Source organism: Pecten maximus, chromosome 18 (assembly GCF_902652985.1).
Source record: "Pecten maximus chromosome 18, xPecMax1.1, whole genome shotgun sequence".
In the NCBI taxonomy this organism is placed as follows: Eukaryota; Metazoa; Mollusca; class Bivalvia; order Pectinida; family Pectinidae; genus Pecten; species Pecten maximus.
In genome coordinates this window covers 15,018,704-15,041,560 of record NC_047032.1, presented here as the reverse complement: position 1 = coordinate 15,041,560, position 22,857 = coordinate 15,018,704, and the positions used below count along the sequence as shown (strand labels likewise).

Below are 22,857 nucleotides of genomic sequence, written 5' to 3'. Positions count from 1 at the left end.
AATCGTCTGCCTTTGTTCAGGCAGACTGAGCCTGTTCGTTGTGATGAGACGTGTTTTTGACACTATGTTTTATCATTGCTCATGTCTTATCTTATTGTGCCCATGTTTATGACATCGTATTCGTACATGTTTTACTGAATACACATTATTTTAAGTAACACACAGGTCGTCGAGTCGTTATTCCGATATAAGTTTATACTATTCATCCCGTGAAACATGGCCACTGGCCGAGTCCAATTCAATATGTTGACAACAGCATTTGTCACAATATGTTATTTTATCTTAGAATAAGCGAAATGTTAGAAAACGAAAGTATTACCTTTTCTCAAAGTGGGCTTGGGGGTTTATCTCTATAAAGTAGATAAATAATTAGATTGCAATAGACTTGTTATGGAGAAAACTCTGACATCTTGACGTCTGTAAGCGAATGCACCGTGAAAACAAGGGCGATAACTGGAGTGTTTCTATGACGTCATAAAACATGTTGCGAAGTAATAATGGCGCCTTGATAGGAGAAAAAGGAAAACAAATAAGGTAAGGAAACTGAACCTAGGCCTATTTCATTAATTCCAAAAGATGTCACTCAAATTACTTGAACGCTTCTTTTATTAGAAATTATCATATTCTAGTTTTATCACTAGTTTTTTTCCCACTGGTTTGAGATGGTGCCTTTTCCCTTAGGCTTAGTGTTTGATAAGGAAATTGTCAGGAGAAAAATTAAAATTTTGATAATTTGGCTAAAATATTAAATAATTTCCATTTGAAATTCGGCTCGTCGGAGCATTATTAAGACAGTAGGGCAGGTTTCTCTTGAACATTTGAAACCGTCCCAATCATCCACTAATTATAAGCTTTCCACTTATTGTTTAAGGAAGAGTATTTTTCTTATTGTTTAAGGAAGAGTGTTTTTCTTTCATTCTATTCAGCAACCATTCCACCTTTTCACAATCTAGAGAGATTAGCTAATTAAGAACAAAATATGATTACAATGCCTGACCCTTCAATGTGATAAACAATCACCTCTGTCCTTATCGCCACTAAAAAGCCCACAGAAAATAAAACCCTGATCACTTTCTAGTTATTTGTAGTTGATGCAAACATATATTTTATGATAGTTCTACATATTAGTGAAATTTGAATGTAATCAAGATAAGATCAAGAGAGAACATTTTCAATAGTTTTCTCAGTGTGGTTCAGTGAAGGCCATTTTCTTAGACTTTGAATCAGAATGAACCTTTACCAGCATTTCTTTTGAGTTGACATGAAGAGAATTTCTCAAAAAGTTTTAATTTTTTAATCTTTTATTTCAGAATTTAGAAATGTAATACCATGACAAGTTTTCGAGCAACACCTATCAGCAATGACATCACCAAAATTGTCAGGAATCATTATAAGCCACAACCAGGTGACATATCTTTGTAACATTATAATTTCAAGGGCAAGAAAATAGAAAAAAATATGTAATGCCTTTGGTTTAGTTTTGTATGGTTAAACATCCTATCAATAGCTATAATGATTTAAGGACAACTTCCCCTGGGAATGAGATTCATGTGCTACTGTAGTGAGTGTGTATTTAGGGAGGCTGCTGTATATTCATGTTTGTCTTCTTGTGATAGTGTGGAACTGAGGCGACATGTGCCTCACGGAAGTATACTGTCAAAGACACTGAATCAACTAAAGGTATAAAGTGTGATAGGGTTAAGTTGGGACATTTAATAGGAAGAAGAAAGTTGTAAGAAAATAGAAGAGAAAACATAAGATCCCAAATTTAATCGTCTTTTACGATCGTATAATGGGAGCAGCAGGAACTATTCTTACAATGTGAAGATCTAGTTAGTGTGCATATGTTTCATGTACTATATTCTACTTAAAACCTATTAATAATATTTAATTTTGTCCAATTCTAGCCAAGCCATACAAGTTTACAAAAGTATGGAACAGAACAGGTACAAATATGCTGGAGGAGCGTCCAAAGTCATTATGGGAACGCCATTACCTCCGTCGCCAAAGCAACCTGCATAAGGGATTTCACAGCATCCCTTGGGAGCCATATCATGACGTTGGAGGAGATGTTGTTCTTGACCCCTATAACCTTGTACTGAAGACCCTTAGCAATTGCCTTGATGATCAGGTATATAAGGGGTTCTGAATGGCTAAGCCATTTTTTGCAGCATTTACCCAATAAAATCAAGTAGTCTCACCATGATTTATTCTTTAAGAGACTTGAACCAACTTAAAATGAAGGTTTTTCAACCCCAAAACTGCTGTTGAATGTACCTTCACATTTGATTGATTTTCCAGGGTTTTCTGTATAAAGCATCATAATACAAGTAAAAATTACTGAAAATCTGTAAGATATACTCCAAACTTGCATCCAATAGCAACAACTAGTACCATTATCAATGGATCTCTATGATACAGGTTTGGTCTGCACCTCATAAGCAGTTTTACGATGACAAACCCAAGGACTGGAAGAAGATTAAAGTGTTACCAGCCATCAAAATTGAGGAAAAGGTAAGATGTTTTTGTAGGGAGTATATGTATACATTGTACATTGTTTTTCATCATGAGGGATGATGATTACTTTGAAAGAAAACATATGAAATGTATATATTTATCCCACAAGTTGAAATACTCAGACCTTGTATAACACAGCATTCATTAAGAAACAATAGAGAACGATTGTTCGGTTGATACCTGTATATAATTTTCATATAACAAACATGCTAGTTACATTTTGTATGTGACAGAACAAATGATGGTCTGAAATGGAGATCATAGATATAATTCACACTTGATTAGTCAGTTCTGGTCACAGTATAAATCACCAAGGTTTTATCAAGGGGATGAGTGGCAATTAATATAATGAAGTTTAATAAGGTGAGTGGCATTGTAGTAGATGGCACAACTGAGGTTTTGGGGGGTGGATGATATAAAATTGAGGTTTTATATAAAGTAAATGGCATTATATTGAAGTTATATGAAGTGACTTTTAGGTTTTAGGAAGTGGATGATTAATTGTATCCATAATCCAGGTATAATTACATACATTACTGGTTTCCTTGTTATATGGTCAGTCACCATTATTCCATGAAACCTATAGTTATACTGCCACAATTTGTACTGTAATACCTTGTTTCATGCAGTAAAACCTTGTTATACTGCCAGCATTTATGCTACCACATCTGTACAGTAAAATGTCTGAAGTATATAGAGAATACATGGTCAGTGTCTTAAAATAGAAGCTGTATTTTGGCGAGGGTAAAGAAAGACAAAAGTGGCGAGCCTTGGCGAGGTAAAGAATTTAAAAGAATTTGCATTTGAAATCCAATAGAGTTGCTAAAAAGGCATGCATGGACAATTGTTACACTTTATGACCTATGGCCAGTGTAAATCAGAATTATACAACAGTAAAGCATTAAAAGAACAGAATATTCAAGACCATTTTACAATTCAAGAGTTTTTAATTTTCAGACCGATCGTCCTGCAACTGCAGAAGAAGCAAAGCAGGAACAGTTGGAACCAATTCCAACCTTAAATGGTTATCGCAAGATTAAAGAGAAATTGGCTGAGAATGCCAAGGTCATACGCAGTGTAAGAGGTGGTCAGTATTCGTATGATGAATACGTCCGACAACAGCAGGTAAATACGTGTACTTCAATTGTCAACAGCAACAACAATGATCTAATTCTTATAGACATATTCTTGTAAAAATGATAACAGAGTATAGTGTCACCTTACTTTAAGCACTGGCTAGCAAAAATTTTCCTTTGGCTTTCGGGTAGTGGTAAGATGTCTGCTCAGAAAGCTAGAGGATTGGATCAAGAGAGGTTTCCTTGGAGCTCAGTTTGGGGGTCTTAATTCAAGCAGCAATATGTTATTTAGATATTTGGTGATCTAAAGGGATTACCTGGGTGACTTAAGTTATTTTTCCTCAGATTCACATGAGATATATCTTCAGTTGGCAAAGCTATGTAAATCTAAAACAGCACTTGTTTTATGTTTTTGTGAGCACACTGTACTTGTTATGCCAACTATAATAATTCTTAATGATGGGTTGAATCATAATGTTAAAAGTAAGTTATTTTATCTTAAAGAGTCAGTTGATATCATAGTTATCATTTCCTCACTTAAGGAGCTACAACAGAAAGGTGATGAAGACACACAACAGGACAATGGTATGGTGCTCATGTCTATCAAGGACTTGCAAATGGGTCTGGTGCACATGGCTGAATCGGACTCGGAATCTGAATTGGATGATGATGATGACACCATGTCAGTGGAACAGGAGCAGATGGCATCAAGTGTAATGCGTAGGATGACACGGATACGAAAGTCTTTAGCTTTGCCTTCTGAAAAGGATATTGAAAGTTTGGGGAAAGGATCCAATCTGAATCCTATCTATGAAGGTGACTCCACAGACGAATTGGAGGAAAGCACTAGTCTGAATCCACTTATTAAAATATCAAGTGGTATAACGTGAGTTTTGTTTACACAAGTATATACCATCATATGTCATGGTGCTGGTTCGTAGAGACCTTTAAAATTGCTTGATTTTCAAATCAGTACTTTAAAAAAAAGCTTGAGTTGTTTTCATTTCTTCTTAAAAGTCCTTGAAAAGTGCTTGAATTTTCATATCTTGTCCTTGAGTTTTATTGAGAGTGCTTAATTTTTTTTTCTTGTGGTTGCAGAATTAAGAAGAAAAAAACAAGTAAATTTTATTTTCACATTGATTTCTAAATGAAATTTGGATTTAATTAGTTCATAGTAGCCAGGCGTTATAGGTAGCAGTGTACAGTAAAAATGCCCAATTCTGGAAAATAATTAAGGCACATGTTTTGGATATATGTAAACATAGTCAGTTACCTGTATTAAAGTATATATATTTGTAATCTATACAACATTGGCAATTTTAATACACCTCTGAAGGATAAGTAAACTTATTTTTTCTGTTTTTCAGACCTGTGAATACCATTGTAATGACTTCAAAAAACCTAAAAAAAATTGCAAAATATCATATTTGACCCAAAATGACAATTCTCTGCACAATTTTTGTCTGAAACCTATTTGAAATTAAATATCTCTATCTCAAAGACAGATTTAATCTTGTTTTGACATATGTTGTATATTAAGTTTCCCTCAATCTTACCTTGATCAGGAGACACCATTTTTTGCTGTAGGCAAAAGTAAATTTCCGGTGTAAACAAACTGTCGGAAAATCTGGAAATTTAAAATACGGAACCAATTTATTCATTTAAGTTTTAACAAATGTGAGGCCTGTATGAACTACTTCATAATGAATATACCAAATATAGTGTATATTTATTTTTTCACTTTTTTATGCATATCATAATACTTCAGTTATTACAAAGAAAATCACTCATAGCCAGCCAGTCATTCTGTAGTGTGCTACCATAGATACATGTTTTTTTATTACAAGCATAGTTTTTTGAGCACTTACTTACATGACAGTTATAACATTATTTTGTTATTTTATTCAACTTATAGATAAAAAATACCCCAATTGACCCTACAAGCAAAAATATACCTGGAAAATTGAGAACAAGTGAAAAGTTTTGGGGAAGTGCTGCAAAAGTGCTTGAAATGTGCTTGAAATGTGCTTGAAATTTTGTTATAAAAAATCTGTATGAACCATGAATATTAAGTTAAGGAAGCTCTCTTGAGTTGGTAAATGACATGTATTTTAAGAGCAATCTTTTTCATGTCCATGAGACTGTGTCTCTTGTCTGTTTTATTTTATTGATGAGTTGAGAGTTATTATTTTATCTTTGTGAAGCTTTAATTGCTCACTTTGTTTTATTGATTGAATTTTCCTTGCTCGTTATATTACACCACTAAAAATGATGCATTTGTGTTTGTAGTGAAAAGAAGGAGAGAATTCGTCGGGACCATCTACAATACCTGGAAAGTCTGTACACTGTTATCGTGTCAATCCACAACATGAAAGGTCGCGACCTCAAATCCAAGGTATATGATTGTTCTTATAAATGACTTACATGCAGTATATTCTACACATAGTGCTGTTCCTTATGTTCTCCGCTAAATTACAGTCTTCTAAACTGTTTTACTTTTTAGTTTTTCCAAATCGATACTTTTAAGTATAACACTTTTCCTCTGCAAAGAGAAATTTAGCTTACCAAAATTTTATGGGCTCAATATACAGGAAAAAGTTTCCATACCATATCTGGAAACAAAATATAACCATTTTATACATTCACTTACATACCATTATGTAGGGAAAATAATCAAGAGTCTTGGGTAAAAGACTAAGATATTTGTTTATTAAACCAGAGCAGGGAGGTAAAGTACTTTTTATATATATTTCAATTAGCGCACATCCTTTTTTCCTGAAAAAAAAGGGTGGAGGTGTGTTTATAGGGGAAGCCTTTTATTAGGTAGAATACGGTACTATGATTTTTGGCCAGCATTAAAAAAGCCCATTCCAAACTCTGATTAAATGTTTTTATGGAATTTGCCTCTTGGGTTAAATAAATATAGAGTACGGTATTTGCATTGTACATTGATTGAATATGAGAACTAAATTATCTATGATGACAACGATGCTTTTTCAGACTCCGCTCTCTTTGGATGCGGTGAAGGCTCTCAAGAAGTACTATAACCCTGCCCACCTCCCACCAGTCCACACCGGAGACCGAGAAAGTAAACTCAACTACCTGGCTATGTGAGTGAATTTATGGCTACGTTAATAAGTAAATATCTGAATTCATCTCATAACCTGCTTATTTTCCAGTGAATTTGCCAATGTAACATTTTTGCATATGACACCAATGTTATATACCCTAGAGTTTTTTATTGGCTAGCTGTGTCAGTCAGAAAATGATTGTGACATCAGATCGATTAAATCCTCAACATTTTGTCTTTAAAACTTGTCAAAATGTAAGTTTTCTGATTCATGTGATAAATAGTATCTGAAATTTGTTTTCATTTCATTTAAGGTTTTAAATACTCATCACAAAAAAAACAAAAAAAACTTCTTAGACTGTTAAAGCAATATCTAACTAATATTTTGATGTATGTGTATCAAGAATGTTTGTGTGAGTTATTCTGTTCAGGAATTTTTCTCAATGTTTTGGAATGGGGCCTATTAATTTTTGTCTCATTTTGAGAAATGAATTGGGAAAGACATGAGTAAGCTGCAAATTTTGGAAATAGATATGAAATAATTTCAGTTGGGAATAGCTATAGGGCCCTAAAAAGCCCTGTTATACCTGATTGAGTTTTATAAAACGGAAACAAACTTAATTGTATTCAAATAAATTGACAATTCTACAATAAAACAATAAAAAAAAGGAAATACATGTCAACAGAGTCATGTTCATATATAACCATAACCCCAATCATTTTACATTTGAATATTCGTTCTTTACAGCAAAATATCTAAATAAAGCATTAACCTAATATCAATTTTGTTTTGTAGACACCGATTCCATTCAAAGATACAGAAGTGTTCTGAGACAACCGTAGACTCCAGTACAGACGGAGGTCGGAAGTTTCCTGATATTGGTACTCCAGCAGGTCGAAAGGTCATGATACAGGAACCTCCATCTTCGACTACCTCCAACTCTACACATTCATCAAAGCTGTTTACAGGCAGGAGGTGAATAATGCCTTTAAACCTGTATAGAGTTGTAATAGGTTGTGAAAAATGTAGCGTTAAGGTTACTGAAGTTTAAATTCTAAACTTTCTTTACTTCAAAGTATAATATAACACATTTGCTCTTTTTGTTTTTAAGGTGTTTTTTTCAGTTTTTAAAGGGACATCACAGTAAACCAATTTTTATTTTGTATTTTTTCATATTATTGGGTATATCTTTAAAAAAAATATCCTTATGAACAATAACCATTCGAATTTGATGATATATGTATATAAAAAACATCAATTATTAATTATTAAAAAGGTTATCACAATTCGTTGATCAATAGTCTGAATATGCAAATTTTGTGACATATACGATAACACGCATGCGCACAACACACTAAAACACCTGAAAACAAAAATGGCTTCCAATGTGAATCGATTGCGGTTGAAAACGATAACAGCTTCCGCAATGAAGAGAATAATTGGAAAATGGGTCAAACACAATCCTAGAATTAAACTGGGGAAGCAGTACAATACAGTTCAAACATGAAAACAGCAGTACGTAATACGGACGCTGCTCGTATTCTGCTTGATTGCTGGATAGTAGGTCATGACAATCTCGGTAATATTTACACAAACTCGGTAATATTTATACAGTCTGTGCCAGTACATCGCTACTGTCACTATACTATATGTACGGTGTTTACACTTATTTACACATAAACATATGTGCCGGAATATATACAGAACGTGTTATTTAACATTTAAACCACTGTATAATATCGTTGTCCAACTAATCCAATTCGCCTTGTAAACTATCATGTGTTTGTGTTGCCTCGATTTCAAAACAGTTACGTGATGATTTAAAAATGATTTCCGCGCTAAATTTAGAGGGGGATTCCCAACTAAATCAAGTGGTCAAGCTGGACATGAGGATCGACTGTGAACATTGGGACAGCACAGAAATATAACTGGAAAGGAACAAAACACGTACATTCATTGAAAATTACAACGTTTTTACCGTGATGTCCCTTTAATGCAATGATGTATCATTGTGTGGTGATCTGACATAAATTCTGTTTTAATCTGGTGATTATCTTCTCTCTATATTTTACCAAACTTTTTAATTGAAATGTGACCATGTGGGAAAATTTCCAGTTGGATAAATTCTCCAACAACGAACATCCTACTAGGCTCCAGGAGCATGAAGTTAACAAATAAATCAAGAAGAGGAGCAACTCTAGAAGCCAGGTTCCAATTCGTTGGTAAAATTATATTCTACTTTCTTCAGTCTAAAGCTGGTTGTCTACTGGTTGTTGACAACCAGTAACAAGCCAGCAACCAGCTATACAAGAAAGTAGTATACAATGTTTACCTATTGTAACCTGGCTTCTGGATTTTTTATTTATTTTTTTTAAGTTTTTGAATGTATTTTTTATTTTGTTGTTATCCCCTCGCGACGAAAGTCGGGGAGGGGATATAGCGTTCCGTTCGTATGTACGTACGTATGTTCACTTTTTGTCAGCGCTCTTGCGACTTCATTTTTGAACGGATTCTGACCATACTTCATATATGGGTCCAGCATGGGAATACCTCGAACGAGTTCATGTTTCAGGGTGCCAAGGTCAAGGTCAAGGTCACCGTTACTATTTATAGAAAATCTTTGTCAGCACTCTTGCAACTTCATTTCTGAACGGATCCTGACCAAACTTTATATATGGGTCCAGCATGGGAATACCTCGAACGAGTTCGTGTTTCAGGGTGCCAAGGTCAAGGTTAAGGTCACCGTTACTATTTATAGAAAATCTTTGTCAGCACTCTTGTGACTTCATTTCTGAACGGATCCTGACCAAACTTCATATATGGGTCCAGCATGGGAATACCTCGAACGAGTTCGTGTTTTAGGGCGCCAAGGTCAAGGCCAATGTCACCGTTACTATTTATAGAAAAATTTTGTCAGCGCTGTAATGCGACTTCATTTTTGAACGGATCCTGACCAAACTTCATATATGAGTCAATTAAACCTTCTGAACAAAGGAAAATGCTTATATATGCATTTAGATACACACATAATTATAATAACTATCAGGAAATGAAGTTGCTAGTGTGATGCGTAACCAGATACTGTTGAATGCATAACAATATACAGTGTATACCATATTTATCTGGCAATGAGCCCATGCCTGATAATAAGCCCATCCATGTCTATTGCAGTTCAGTGCAAATGATAACTGATGTTATTTCAATGTCCTGCAATAACCCCACCCCCCATTTTGCGTCAGAGTTCATGTGTTAGCACGCGAGGGGATTTGTATGCCTAAGTTGTTTTCTTTAAAACTTGGTACACTTTATAGTCATATGTTATTGTGTGTTCATGGGTAGCAAATTGTTTCTGAATAATTTTTTAAAAGATAATTGACTTAAATTTGTTTTTTTAATATACCATAATTTCAATCTTGTCTGAAGATGAATTCTACTTTTTAAAAAATTTCCTTATTTTATGAAAAATATATGTCACTCATTTTGACACGATTGTTTTTTCTTTACCTTTAAGGAATTAAGCATTATTGCTGAACTGTATTGTATCAGTTTAAAAGAATTTATTCAGAATTTTTTGTCACTAGGAAGTCTATCCGTGCTCCGATGGAGGCCATATTGTCTGCTATACAGGAAAAGAAGAGGGTCATTATTGAGACCTGGGAGGATTTAATCAACCTTCCAACAGTACAACACAAGTCAACACCAATGATGGGAATCCACGCTCATCTCATCCTCAAGGCCATGCAATGGAAGTATGTAACCATAGCAACTATCCCGACTCAGGTTCACTTAACAATTTAAACAAATTAAATTTTCATTAATTTTTTAATGGCCAGAAAATTTACAACCTCATTCTTACTGCCATTGAACCCTATCTGTGGACGATGAAAGTATATCTCTCTTGCCAACAGTATCAATAGTACATTATCCAATACAAAGAGGCTGCAGCTTCAAAAATTAATTGAAACGTCATTAGGTTTTGATGGCCAAAACATTTGTGATATAATCACTGGTACATTCACTTTACATAGACTAATATAAACTTAGTAAAGTTGTAACTTACTAAAGATTGTGTAGTATACAAATTCAGGCAAATATAGTTTTTATTTGTTTTTCTCCAAGATATACAATATTGATATAGGCAAATGAGGTTCGGCTTTTTATAGGCGATATGTATAGTATACTGTATTTATTTCAAGCAATAAGCACCTACCTGCTAAACGCCCACCATTGTCTTATCAATTGTCCAAATCAATAATACGTACGAATGCTTGAAAATTAATGCAATTTTATTGCCTTAAAATAACCCCACTCCTTACTTTGATGGCACATAAGGGGAGTCATCCATAAAGTGTTTCTGAACACCTGCTATTATTCTCCTTGTACTTTTTTCAGGCAGGGTCTCTATCAAAAGCTCAATTAGATTTCTATGTTGTCCTCTTTGCTGATTTACAGTCTCGGTATTCTCGGTTTTTGAGTCAAAATTTAAAGTGTTGGCCCAATGGTCTGCACACTTCTTTAAATAACACCATTAAGCTGGATAGTGTAAATGTAATATTGGCACTCAAATGTTTGCACACAGGAAGTCAGGAACCGGAAGTGTCCAATCAGGTGGCTCCAATGCCTCACCAAGTTCTCCTGCTAGTACTTCTACACCCCACCGTGATGAACCGCCCTCGACATATGCTGCAGAGAAAAAGGAAATACCTCAGGCCAAAAAATTACCGATTTGGCAGCAAGTGGCTAGTGAGAAATACCCCAAAACATCCCCTAAAAAGTACGTAGTATACAATATTCAACCTAATAAGTGCATTTGCCCCTATAAGTACACCTGGTCTAAAGGACCAAGGTGAGCTTATGTCATACTGTGGCGTCCGTCTGTCGTCCATCTGTCCGTCCGTCCATCTAACCGGCCGTCCGTCAACAATTGACTTCTTCTTCACAACCGCTGATCGGAATTGAACAAAATTTGACTGGTAGCATCCTTAGTGGGTGGGGACTTGAAATTAAATAAATGGTGGGGCTGAACCTCCTGGGGGCTGAGGGGCGGGTACTAAGCAATGGATAATGCTCATATTTGACTGGTAGCATCCTTAGGGAGGGATTCAAACTTTTAGAAATGCAAGTGGGACTGACCCCCCGGGGACCTGAGGGGCAGGGCCAAAAGGGGTCAATTTTGCTAAATTGCTATAAACAATTAATTGTCTGGAAGTAAGTGATGAATATCCATCATATCTGACTGGTAGCATACCTAGAGGATGCATGGGATTCAAAAAACTGTAAATGGTCTAGCTGACTTATAGTGATCCATTTGGCAATATTGATGTTAATGATTCATCTCTGAAACTAAGCAATGTATGTTATTGATATTTTAGTGGCAACATCCCCAGGAGACTGAGATTCAAATTTATACAAATAATGGGGCTGACCCCCCACCACCACCACCACCAAAGCAGTTGAAATCCTCACAATATTATCATACATAACAAATAAAGCTATTAGGAAATGAAACAAAAACAGTAAACAATAAACCAGATGAGCAATACAGGCCCTCTGGGCCTCTTGTTTAACAAAAGTGGGATGCTGATATAATTAAAGCATATAAAATTATTTTCTTACCTCACAGATCTGTAATATAATAATCAGTCATTTAACTAAAGACTCTGGATTGTGTTTTGCTGCATAAAAATATGTACAAGGAAATGGGAAAAAAAACACTTCCTTCAGATTTCAGAAGGAAATTTTTCTTTGTTCATGGTTTTATTGAGCCCACCCGTTTTTTTTTTTATAGAGGTAATTAGCACTGAAAACATTCCCCTTAAACATGATTGTGCTAACTTTAGTTTCTGTATATTGTTTTCTAGAACAAGTTTTGTGGGGTTCCATTACCATAATTGTATAATTTAAATTTGATTAAAAGGACTAAATGGTTAGATTTTCATTTAGTAACATATGTAAAGATATAAGGCTTAAATATATGTAAAAATGTATTCACTTTGTATTAATTATAAAATTTTAAATTGTCCATAATTTAGAAAAATCATGAAAAATTGAAATAAAAAGAAACAATTAACCTAATCACTATTTCGTATAATTATCTTTCAGTGAGTGTAAACAATGCCTTTGTACATGCTCAATGTGGGAAATTGAAAACATCGAAACAAAGATGTTGGACTGCCCAACTAAATGGAGAGGGTCCTAAATCAATTCAACAAGTTTAACAAGTCTCAATTTCTGCGTAAAACTGAATGAGTTCACTTAATATCTAGCCCTACAGTTTATGTATTGCTTTCAGTGCCATCAATTTACGATGTCAATCTTTTTTAATCTGATTGAAATTGACATTCACCAATAAATAAATACCAATCTGTGATAATGCTAAGTCTGGACAAGTGAAAAAAATATTACCTGGTAAATACATTTCTTTTTCAGAAAAAAATAATGGCTTATCGCCCATGAGTCAATTATCTTTGATTTGAAGACTAATCTGTGATAATGCTAACTTGCTAAGGCTGGACAAGTGAAAAAATAATAAATACATTTCTTGTTGGGCAAAAATTTAATGGGTTATATCCCATGAGTTGACCATCCTTGGTTTAAATACTAATCCGTGGTAATATGCTTGTAGTGTTTTACATGAGGCTACTGCATTGGTTTGTAGAGCTACATACTTAGAAGAAGTGACAACTGGTTTGCAGGCTTAAAATATATAGGAATTATAGAACCTGTTAGCTCACTGTAAGTCCAAAGGACCAAGGTGATCAAGCTTTATAATGTCAGACATTCAGTGTCCATCGTCCTTCCATCCATACATCAACAATTTCTTTAAACCTCTAATTGGGATTCATTTTGATTTGACTGGAAGTGTCCCTAGGTGGTGGAGATTTAAAATTGTACAACAGGTGGAGCTGCCACCCGAAGGGTGCTGTCTATAAGGATGGTGAAAAGGGGGCAATTTGGCCATATTACAAAAGATGACTTCTTCTCTGGAACTAAATAATGGCTATCACTCATGTTTGACTAGTAACATCTTAAAGTGGTAGGGATTCAAAATTGTGCAAATGGTAGAGCTGACACCCCTAAGGGAGCTGAGGGGCAGTGACAAAAGGTAGTGAATTCTTCTCTGAACTAAGGAATGCACAATCACTCATTCATTCAGACTGCATGGTAACATCCAAAGATGGTAGTAATTCGAAATTGTACAAATGATGGAGCCGACTCCCTAGGGGCATGAAGAACTGGACCCCCAATATAGGGGAAGTAGAGGTTACTAAAGTCCTATAAATAGCTACTAGTCATAAAGGACTGGATGGATTTTGACCAAATTTTGTTCAGAAGTATTCTTTGGGGAATGGAAACAATTTTTGTTTAATCCTCGACTCTGGCCACTGCCACATCCCTTTTGACTTGATTTATCAACTTTTCCTGTTGTGTTTTTTTACAGAAACTGCACTAATACCAAAGATGTCGGGGACTTGGCCTATAATAACCGGAAAAAACTTCTTAAAATCCGATCAACTGTTCAGCAAGAGCTAGAAGCCTCACTGCAGAAAATTGAGAGGTACTAGACACCTGACACTACTTAGAAAACACTATATTTTTTAGCTCACCTGGCCCGAAGGGCCACTGAGCTTATGGCATGGCGCAGCGTCCGTCGTCCGTCGTCCGTCGTCCGTCTGTCAACTTTTCCTTTAAATCGCTACTAGTCCTAAATTACTCAGTGGATTTTGACCAAATTTGGTCTGAAGCATCCTTGGGTAAAGGGGAACCAATTTTGTATAAACGGTGGGTCTGGCCCCCCAGGGGCCTTAGGGGCGGGGCCCAATAGGGGAAATATAGCAAATTCTTTAAAATCCTTCTTCTTCTGTAGAAATGAAGGGATTTTATTCATATTTGGTCTGAAGCATCCTTGGGTGAAGGGGAACCAATTTTGTATAAACGGTGGGTCTGGCCCCCCAGGGGTCTTAGGGGCGGGGCCCAATAGGGGAAATATAGCAAATTCTTTAAAACCCTTCTTCTTCTGCAGGAATAAAGGGATTTGATTCATATTTGGTCTGAAGCATCCTTGGGTGAAGGGGAACCAATTTTGTATAAACGGTGGGTCTGGCCCCCCAGGGGCCTTAGGGGCGGGGCCCAATAGGGGAAATATAGCAAATTCTTTGAAATCCTTCTTCTTCTGTAGAAATGAAGGGATTTGATTCATATATGGTCTGAAGCCTCCTTGGGTGAAGGGGAACCAATTTTGTATAAACAGTGGGTCTGGCCCCCCAGGGGCCTTAGGGGCGGGGCCCGATAGGAGAAATATAGCAAATTCTTTAAAATCCTTCTTCTTCTGTAGAAATGAAGGGATTTGATTCTTATTTGGTTTGAAGCATCCTTGGGTGAAGGGGAACCAATTTTGTATAAACGGTGGGTTTGGCCCCCCAGGGGCCTGGGGGTAGGGGCCCAATAGGGGAATATTGCATATTCTTTAAAATCCTTCTTCTTCTGCAGGAATAAAGGGATTTGATCCATGTTTGGTCTGAAGCATCCTTGGGTGAAGGGGAACCAATTTTGTATAAACGGTGGGTCTGGCCTCCTAGGGGCCTGAGGGGCGGGGCCCAATAGGGGAAATATAGCAAATTCTTTGAAATCCTTCTTCTTCTGTAGGAATAAAGGGATTTGATCCATATTTGGTCTGAAACATCCTTGGGTGAAGGGGAACCAATTTTGTATAAACGGTGGGTCTGGCCCCCCAGGGGCCGTAGGGGTGGGGCCCAATAGGGGAAATATAGCAAATTCTTTAAAATCCTTCTTCTTCTGTAGAAATGAAGGGATTTGATTCATATTTGGTCTGAAGCATCCTTGGGTGAAGGGGAACCAATTTTGTATAAACGGTGGGTCTGGCCCCCCAGGGGCCTGGGGGGTGGGGCCCAATAGGGGAATATTGCATATTCTTTTAAATCCTTTTTCTTCTGCAGGAATAAAGGGATTTGATCCATGTTTGGTCTGAAGCATCCTTGGGTGAAGGGGAACCAATTTTGTATAAACGGTGGGTCTGGCCTCCCAGGGGCCTGAGGGGCGGGGCCCAATAGGGGAAATATAGCAAATTCTTTGAAATCCTTCTTCTTCTGTAGGAATAAAGGGATTTGATCCATATTTGGTCTGAAACATCCTTGGGTGAAGGGGAACCAATTTTGTATAAACGGTGGGTCTGGCCTCTTAGGGGCCTGAGGGGCGGGGCCCAATAGGGGAAATATAGCAAATTCTTTAAAATCCTTCTACTTCTGTAGGAATAAAGGGATTTGATCCATATTTGGTCTGAAACATCCTTGGGTGAATGGGAACCAATTTTGTATAAACGGTGGGTCTGGCCCCCCAGGGGCCTGGGGGGTGTGGCCCAATAGGGGAAATATAGCAAATTCTTTGAAATCCTTCTTCTTCCGTAGGAATAAAGGGATTTGATCCATATTTGGTCTGAAACATCCTTGGGTGAAGGGAAACCAATTTTGTATAAACGGTTGGTCTGGCCTCCAGGGGCTTTAGGGGTGGGGCCCAATAGGGGAAATAGGGTTAATCCTTTAAATCGCTACTAGTCATAAAGTTATAAATGAATTTGAACCAAATTTGGTCAGTAACATTCTTGGGAGAAGGGGAACAGAGTTTGTATACATTTTTACTCTGAACCCCCAGGGGCCTGAGGGGCGGAGCCAAATAGGGGAAATAGATATTAGTCTTTAAATCACTACTAGTCATAAAGTTTTTAATGGATTTTAACTAGATTTGGTCAGGAACATCCTTGGGGGAAGGTGAACAGAGTTTGTATTAATTTTTACTCTGAACTCCCAGGGGCCTGAGGGGCCGGGCCAAATAGGGGAAATAGGGTTAATCTTTTAAATCACTGCTAGTCATAAAGTTATGAATGAATTAGAACCAAATTTGGTCAGGTACATCCTTGGGAGAAGGGGAACAGAGATTGTATACATTTTTACTCTGAACCCCCAGGGGCCTGAGGGGCGAGCCAAATATGGGAAATAGAGATTAGTCTTTAAATCGCTACTGGTCATAAAATTTTTCATGGATTTTAATTAGATTTGGTCAGGAACATCCTTGGGGGAAGGGGAACCGAGTTTGTATACATTTTTACTCTGAACCCTCAGGGGCCTGAGGGGCGGGGCCAAATAGGGGAAATAGGGTTAATCCTTTAAATCGCTACTTGTCATAAAGTTATGAATGAATTTGAACCAAATTTGGTCAGGAACTATCATTGGGAGAAGGGGAACAGAGTTTGTATACATTTTTACTCTGAATCCCCAGGGGCCTGAGGGGCGGGGCCAAATAGAGGAAATAGGGTTAATCATTTAAATCGCTACTAGTCATAAAGTTATGGATGAATTTGAACATTAACATCCTTGGGAGAAGGGGGAACAGAGTTTGTATAAATTTTTACACTGAACCCCCAGGGGCCTGAGGGGCGGGGCCAAATAGGGGAATAGAGATTAGTCTTTAAATTGCTACAAGTCATAAAGTTATGAATGAATTAGAACCATATTTGGTCAGGAACATCCTTGGGGGGAGGGGAACAGAGTTTGTATAAATTTTACTCTGAACACCCAGGGGCCTGAGGGGCGGAGTCTAAGAGGCCCAAGGGTCTTTCCCCACCCTAAGGGACTTAGTTTCTTCAAACACAATTAGGTTGTAAAAATAATCCATAGGGTCTCTCAGTCCCTTAGAGAGTATGTGTATGAATAAATTGAACATGAACATTATTTTGACATTTGGTCAAATCCAACCAGGTGAGCGATACAGGCCCCATGGGCCTCTTGTTATAGATAGTAATTATGTCTGTATTACAGAAGATAAAATACAGTATGTGTTATCAGTATAATCGGGTATCTTTATCTCAAGGTCAAAGGTCAAATGTTTAGATTTCAGTAAAGATTGAAAAGTCTATAACCTCAAATAAAATATTCAGATGAAATTACAGTTTATTCTCCAGGTAAAATGTAAAAATGAATTAAACTTTTTTTCGAGTCCAAATCGGGACACATATAAGAGTAATGATAATTCAGCTACAGTTGCGATTTGCTATAAAGCATACGATAATGGCTGTTAAATTCCTGTACAGAGAAAAAATGGTGTCATTCAAGATGAAATACCAGGTGTTTGACGATCTTAGCCCACTTTTCCAAGAGCACATCATCAACATGAGGCGAGGCAAAACAAATATGGCACGCAACGTTGATGTTCACCATGTACCTCCTTCTAAATGGTGAGTTAGTTGCATGCCTAATGTGACCCTGTGTTGCGTTTGGGTCAATTACAACAAGATCACTCTTACTATTTAAAAAAAATCTTTGTCTGAGTGCTCTAAAGACTTCATTTTTAAACAGATTTTGATCAAACTTCATGTAACAGTCAAGTCGGAGAATACGCCTCAAATGAGTTTGTTTTTCTTGGTGCCAAGGTCAAGGACAATGTTATTGTTACTATTTATATGGCTTATTGCAGATGATATCTCGACGGGTATACTTGATATCTTATAATTATTGATTTTACATAGGACCATTATATCGTAAGGCACACATTTAAAATAAATAAATAGTTCCTAGAAACTCTGTTGTACCACAGGGGTTATGACCCAGAATGAAAAATTAACCCTACATGGTCCGACCCCTTAAAAGGAATGTGTCAAGCCTGATAATATTAGTGATCTAGGGGTCAGAACCTGGGATTAATTTCTAGGTCACCTGAGAAGACTTAATGACCTATTCTAACCGCCTTTTGTCCGTCATCGTGCTTCCATAAACAGTTTACATTTTTGTCGTCTTTTCCCAAACCGCTAAACCAAATTCAATGAAATTTGGAAAGAAACTTCCATGGTCAAATGTCAACCAAAATTGTGAATTATATATGGTCCCAACCCCCAAGGGTCCTGAGGGGTGGGGCCAAAAAGGGTCAAATTGACTAAAAAAATTTAAAATCTTCTTCTCAATTCCCAGATATGGCACAATCAAATACTCTGCACGGATAGAATGGTCTTGAGGTGCTTTACCATATTAACTTAAATATTTAAAGGCCCATTTGCCTCTTGTTTCCATTATGGGTCATAAGAACATGTCAAGTCTGATAATAAGTGGTCTAGGGGTCAGATTTATTACCTGGCATTTGAGAATTTTTCATGCTAGGTTTAATAGGAACGGCTCTAAGTCCCATTATGATTTAAGAGATCTAGCAGGGTTAGCACGGGCCATGAGAAAGTCTTGAATTTCACCTTGGGCCTTGAAAAGACTTGAATTTCATTCTGGGCTTTGAAAAGCCTTGGAAATTAGTATACAGCCTTGAAAAATCCTTGAATATTAAGGTTTCATTAGGATAAGTGAAACCCTGGCCACTGATTATTTGGATTCAACTTTGTCTATGCCGCCTCCCCTACAGACGTTACTGTTTTAATAAATATTTGATAAGAATAATAACCATGTCACATATTCTGATCAAGTGGATAGTTATAAATTGCTTTTTTGTTCTCTAGTTACCTCTCAAGCTGACTTAGATGATGGGTAAAATAGGCCTTGGATATTTAATTAAAACATTGACAAAGCCTTGAAAAGGCCTTGAATTTGGTTTAACATAATCCGTATGAACCCTGTCTAGTGGTCGGACCCAGGTGGGGTTAATTTTTCATCCTGGGTCATTGGAACATGTCAAGCCCCTGTGAATAACACCATAGGTATTTATCTGGGAATTTATAAGCCCATCCATATTTATTTCAGTTCAAAATATGCTAAAAAATTCTCAACCTTGAAATATGCCATGGTAATATGGCAGACTCAGTCTCTGTCATCTTGTAGATAAAACAAAAAGACTAGTTGCAAATTCTCTTTCATTGTCCTGCAATGACCTACTTCGATCAATTAAAATTAATGTTGTATTGCCTTCTGGGCTTATTACAGGACAAATACGGTACTTAATACAACAAACTGGTCAGTAATTTTTCAACTTTTAAAGTAAAATTGCAAAAAGATTAACTAAGGTAGCCAAGTATTGAAGAATACGAATTTACAGTAGATCCCTTATTGATCCTGTGAAAAGACCTGTAGACTATATATATGCAGAGCTTTAGCTATCAAATATGGTATTGAGAAAGAAATTCTCTATATTTTACCTGCAGGTATGATGAATTGAGGGAGAAAACATACAACCTTACCGGTCAAAGTGACCCAGAAATCAACAATGTCCTCAACCAACTCAGCCAGTTTTCTACCATGGATACCAAAACTATTCCCCACGCTAAGGTTAGTTCTTACCACCAACCAGCATCTGTTTTCTATCATGAACACCAAAACTATTATCCATGCTAAGGTAAGTTCCGAGTACCAATTAATTAAACAACAAACTCAGCCAGTTTTGTACTGTGGATGCCAAAACTATTACCCACGCTAACTAAGGTAACTCCTGAGTACCAAACAACAAACTCAGCAAGTGTCCTTCAATGGATAGCAAAACTATTCCTGATGCTAAGGTAAGTTCTTACTACTGAATAACAAACTCAGCCAGTTTTCTACCGTGGATGCCAAAACTATTGCCCATGCTAAGGTAAGTTCTGTCTACCAAACAGCAAACTTGATAGTTTTCTATCATGGACACCAAAACTATTATGGGTACTAATAATCAGGTTTATATAGTTCTGACTCTCAAACTACAACATCAGATATCAAATCTAGTGTCAATACCATGAAAGCAGCAAATTCAGCCACTTTTCATCAAAGATAAAAATTGTGACTGATTGAAATACAGGCAGCAAAACCTGATATAATGCAATGTAAGCAGATTCTTTTGCAGACAATTGTCTTCAGTAATTTAGTTTTAAATAATCTTCGGGATGAATTACAATGCATATTAAGAAAACAAATTCTGGAGTATATATCAAAAGCTAGCTGTCCTTAGGTGGCTGTGATGAGTACATCAGTCTTATACTGCTGCTTCATACAGCTCCCCTCTCAAAGTTTTTAGATCCGCCGGCAGCAGGAGATATAAGCCATTGTTTCTCCATCACCTGCATGTTTGTTTTCCCCCAAGTTTTTTTCCCTCCAGCATCCAAAACATTTTGTTTTTGAAGTGGCATGTTTAGGTACACATGCATTTACAGAGCCTATGTTCTTTGTAGAAATTTCATGCCAATTTAACCGTCAAGGAAACTTTCTTTTTACATTTTTCTGCTTGTCTTGCAGGCAAAGCTATGTCTACTGGTGATGTCCCTGCCAGCCTACTCAATCCTTAAAATCTGTATGCAGAAGGCCATTAAGGTATGAAAGCAGCCGATTAATTAATACACACCTCTTGTCGTTGCTTTTGATAATGTGGCATTCATTAGGAAAATAAACCACTTAATATGTATCAGTCTATAAAGCAGGACTCCAATATATTTCTAAATTGATGAATCAAACTGTCTTGTAGTCCATGTTTTAAGTATTATATGCCCTTCAAATTTTGATGCATTATGGAATGACGTTTAGGAAATATTTTTGTCTGCAGATTTCTAAATATTCAACCAACTTGGAAGTCCTGAAATGCTGTTCTGTGTTCCTTGGTTGGCATTTCAATTTATTGTCAATATCTATATGACTGAACATTACCAAATATATTAAGTAATAGGCTTATGCCTGGTAATAATCCTATCACTATATATTGCAGTTCAATAGATATGCCAGTTTCAGTGCCCTGTCATAAGACCACCCCCCACCCCAACTTTGAGTCTAAGATTGTGTTTTGACCTCCTGGGGCTTAATGCAGGATGAATTATGATAGGCTGATACCCTACTTGGAGTCAAAGATTGTGTTCTGTGCCTTTCGGCTTATTGCAGGAGAAAATATGGTGGCCATTCTCTCTACTTTGTCCTGGATTGCAATTATTTTTCCTTTGGCATCCGCCATATCTGTGGTAAATTTTGCTCTAAGCACAACTAGCTTCATGTGTGTTATACTGTGTATGAATGCAATTGGTGCCCGAAAAAAAAAACCTGACCAATCGTGGTGATGCATTTCTTTTAAAGATTACAGAGAAACAGCTGTTTTAATTTGATGGTATGTTGCCCTTCGCAATTCATTTGATGTAGATCAAAGGTTGAAACTAGTCTATTTGTTTTATCTACAAGATGACAGAGACTAAGTTGGCAATATTACCATGGCATATTTCAGGGTTGCTGGCAGCAAAATTGATGTAACACCTGGAATATCAAGGAGATGACTGTTTTGTGTTTATTGCTGGATTTATACGGTTGCCATCCCCTTGTTTGACTTTCCTCTGGCCTTGACACCATGTCTGGTGTCCGGACCAGAGGAAACTCGGGCTAGCCATCCCTCTACATTGAGTTGGATATTGTGTATTGGCCTTTTTAGCTTATTGCAGTATAAATACGGTATTAATGTAAGTATTATTTTTGTGTTTTTAGTATATTTTGGAGACCATTCTGTTGGGGGAACTGAGCATGTTCATTGACTGGTTGGGCCACAGAAAGATACCATTGGTACTGGATCTCAGCTTGGAATCAACACCAGAGAGAGTTGAGGAAGAAGATGAGGAAAACACAGAAACGGAAACTGAGAAAGTGCAATAACTTCCAATATCTCCTCAATTTACATTTATTTTGATAATTAATGCTAGTATTATGTATTTTTCAGCATTTGTATTATCTACCTCAATTTAGCTGGAAACTTGAATTTCTACATTCAGATTATTTATCAGAGAAAATATATATTATTACCTTGATTGTTATATAGTTTCATAATATTTCCGGATTTTTACATGGAAATCTGTTTTTATGCGGAGATGCTTGTTTTAACACACTCGGTCAGACTGCAAGCTTGTACGAGTCAATAAGAACAGCAACACATTCGTTGATTGAAATTATCTCCTGTATTGAATTTTACTTGCCTTTTATCAAAACTACATGCGATATGTTTTTTTTTTTTTTTTATAAGACTAGTATACATGAATCTGCCAATTTTCCAAAGCTTATTTTACGGTATAATTTATAGTGTCCAGAAATTGGCACGATAATTCATTCAATGTGCAATATATTTTATGAATGAATATTACACAAATTAAAAATTTGTTTTGTATTCAAATTTTATTCAAGTTGTCTATCTATATAACACCTTTATTGTGACATAAAGATTAAAAAACAAAAACAAAACCAAGTGACTATCATTTTGCC

The 22,857-nt window shown here is 36.5% G+C and overlaps 1 protein-coding gene across 1 annotated transcript; it reads left to right on the top strand.

Annotated features, from left to right (window-relative positions):
- The first annotated feature begins 379 nt into the window (after positions 1-379).
- LOC117316751 lies at positions 380-22,763 on the top strand. Its single transcript, XM_033871514.1, has 16 exons — positions 380-534; positions 1,311-1,405; positions 1,908-2,131; positions 2,422-2,514; positions 3,475-3,642; positions 4,136-4,479; positions 5,883-5,988; positions 6,594-6,703; positions 7,460-7,639; positions 10,246-10,413; positions 11,244-11,438; positions 14,106-14,222; positions 17,769-17,912; positions 19,812-19,935; positions 20,872-20,946; positions 22,093-22,763. Exons 2-16 carry the CDS (start codon positions 1,330-1,332, stop codon positions 22,255-22,257), a joined length of 2,289 nt encoding a protein of 762 aa, XP_033727405.1. The 5' UTR covers positions 380-534; positions 1,311-1,329; the 3' UTR covers positions 22,258-22,763.
- Positions 22,764-22,857: the final 94 nt, after the last annotated feature.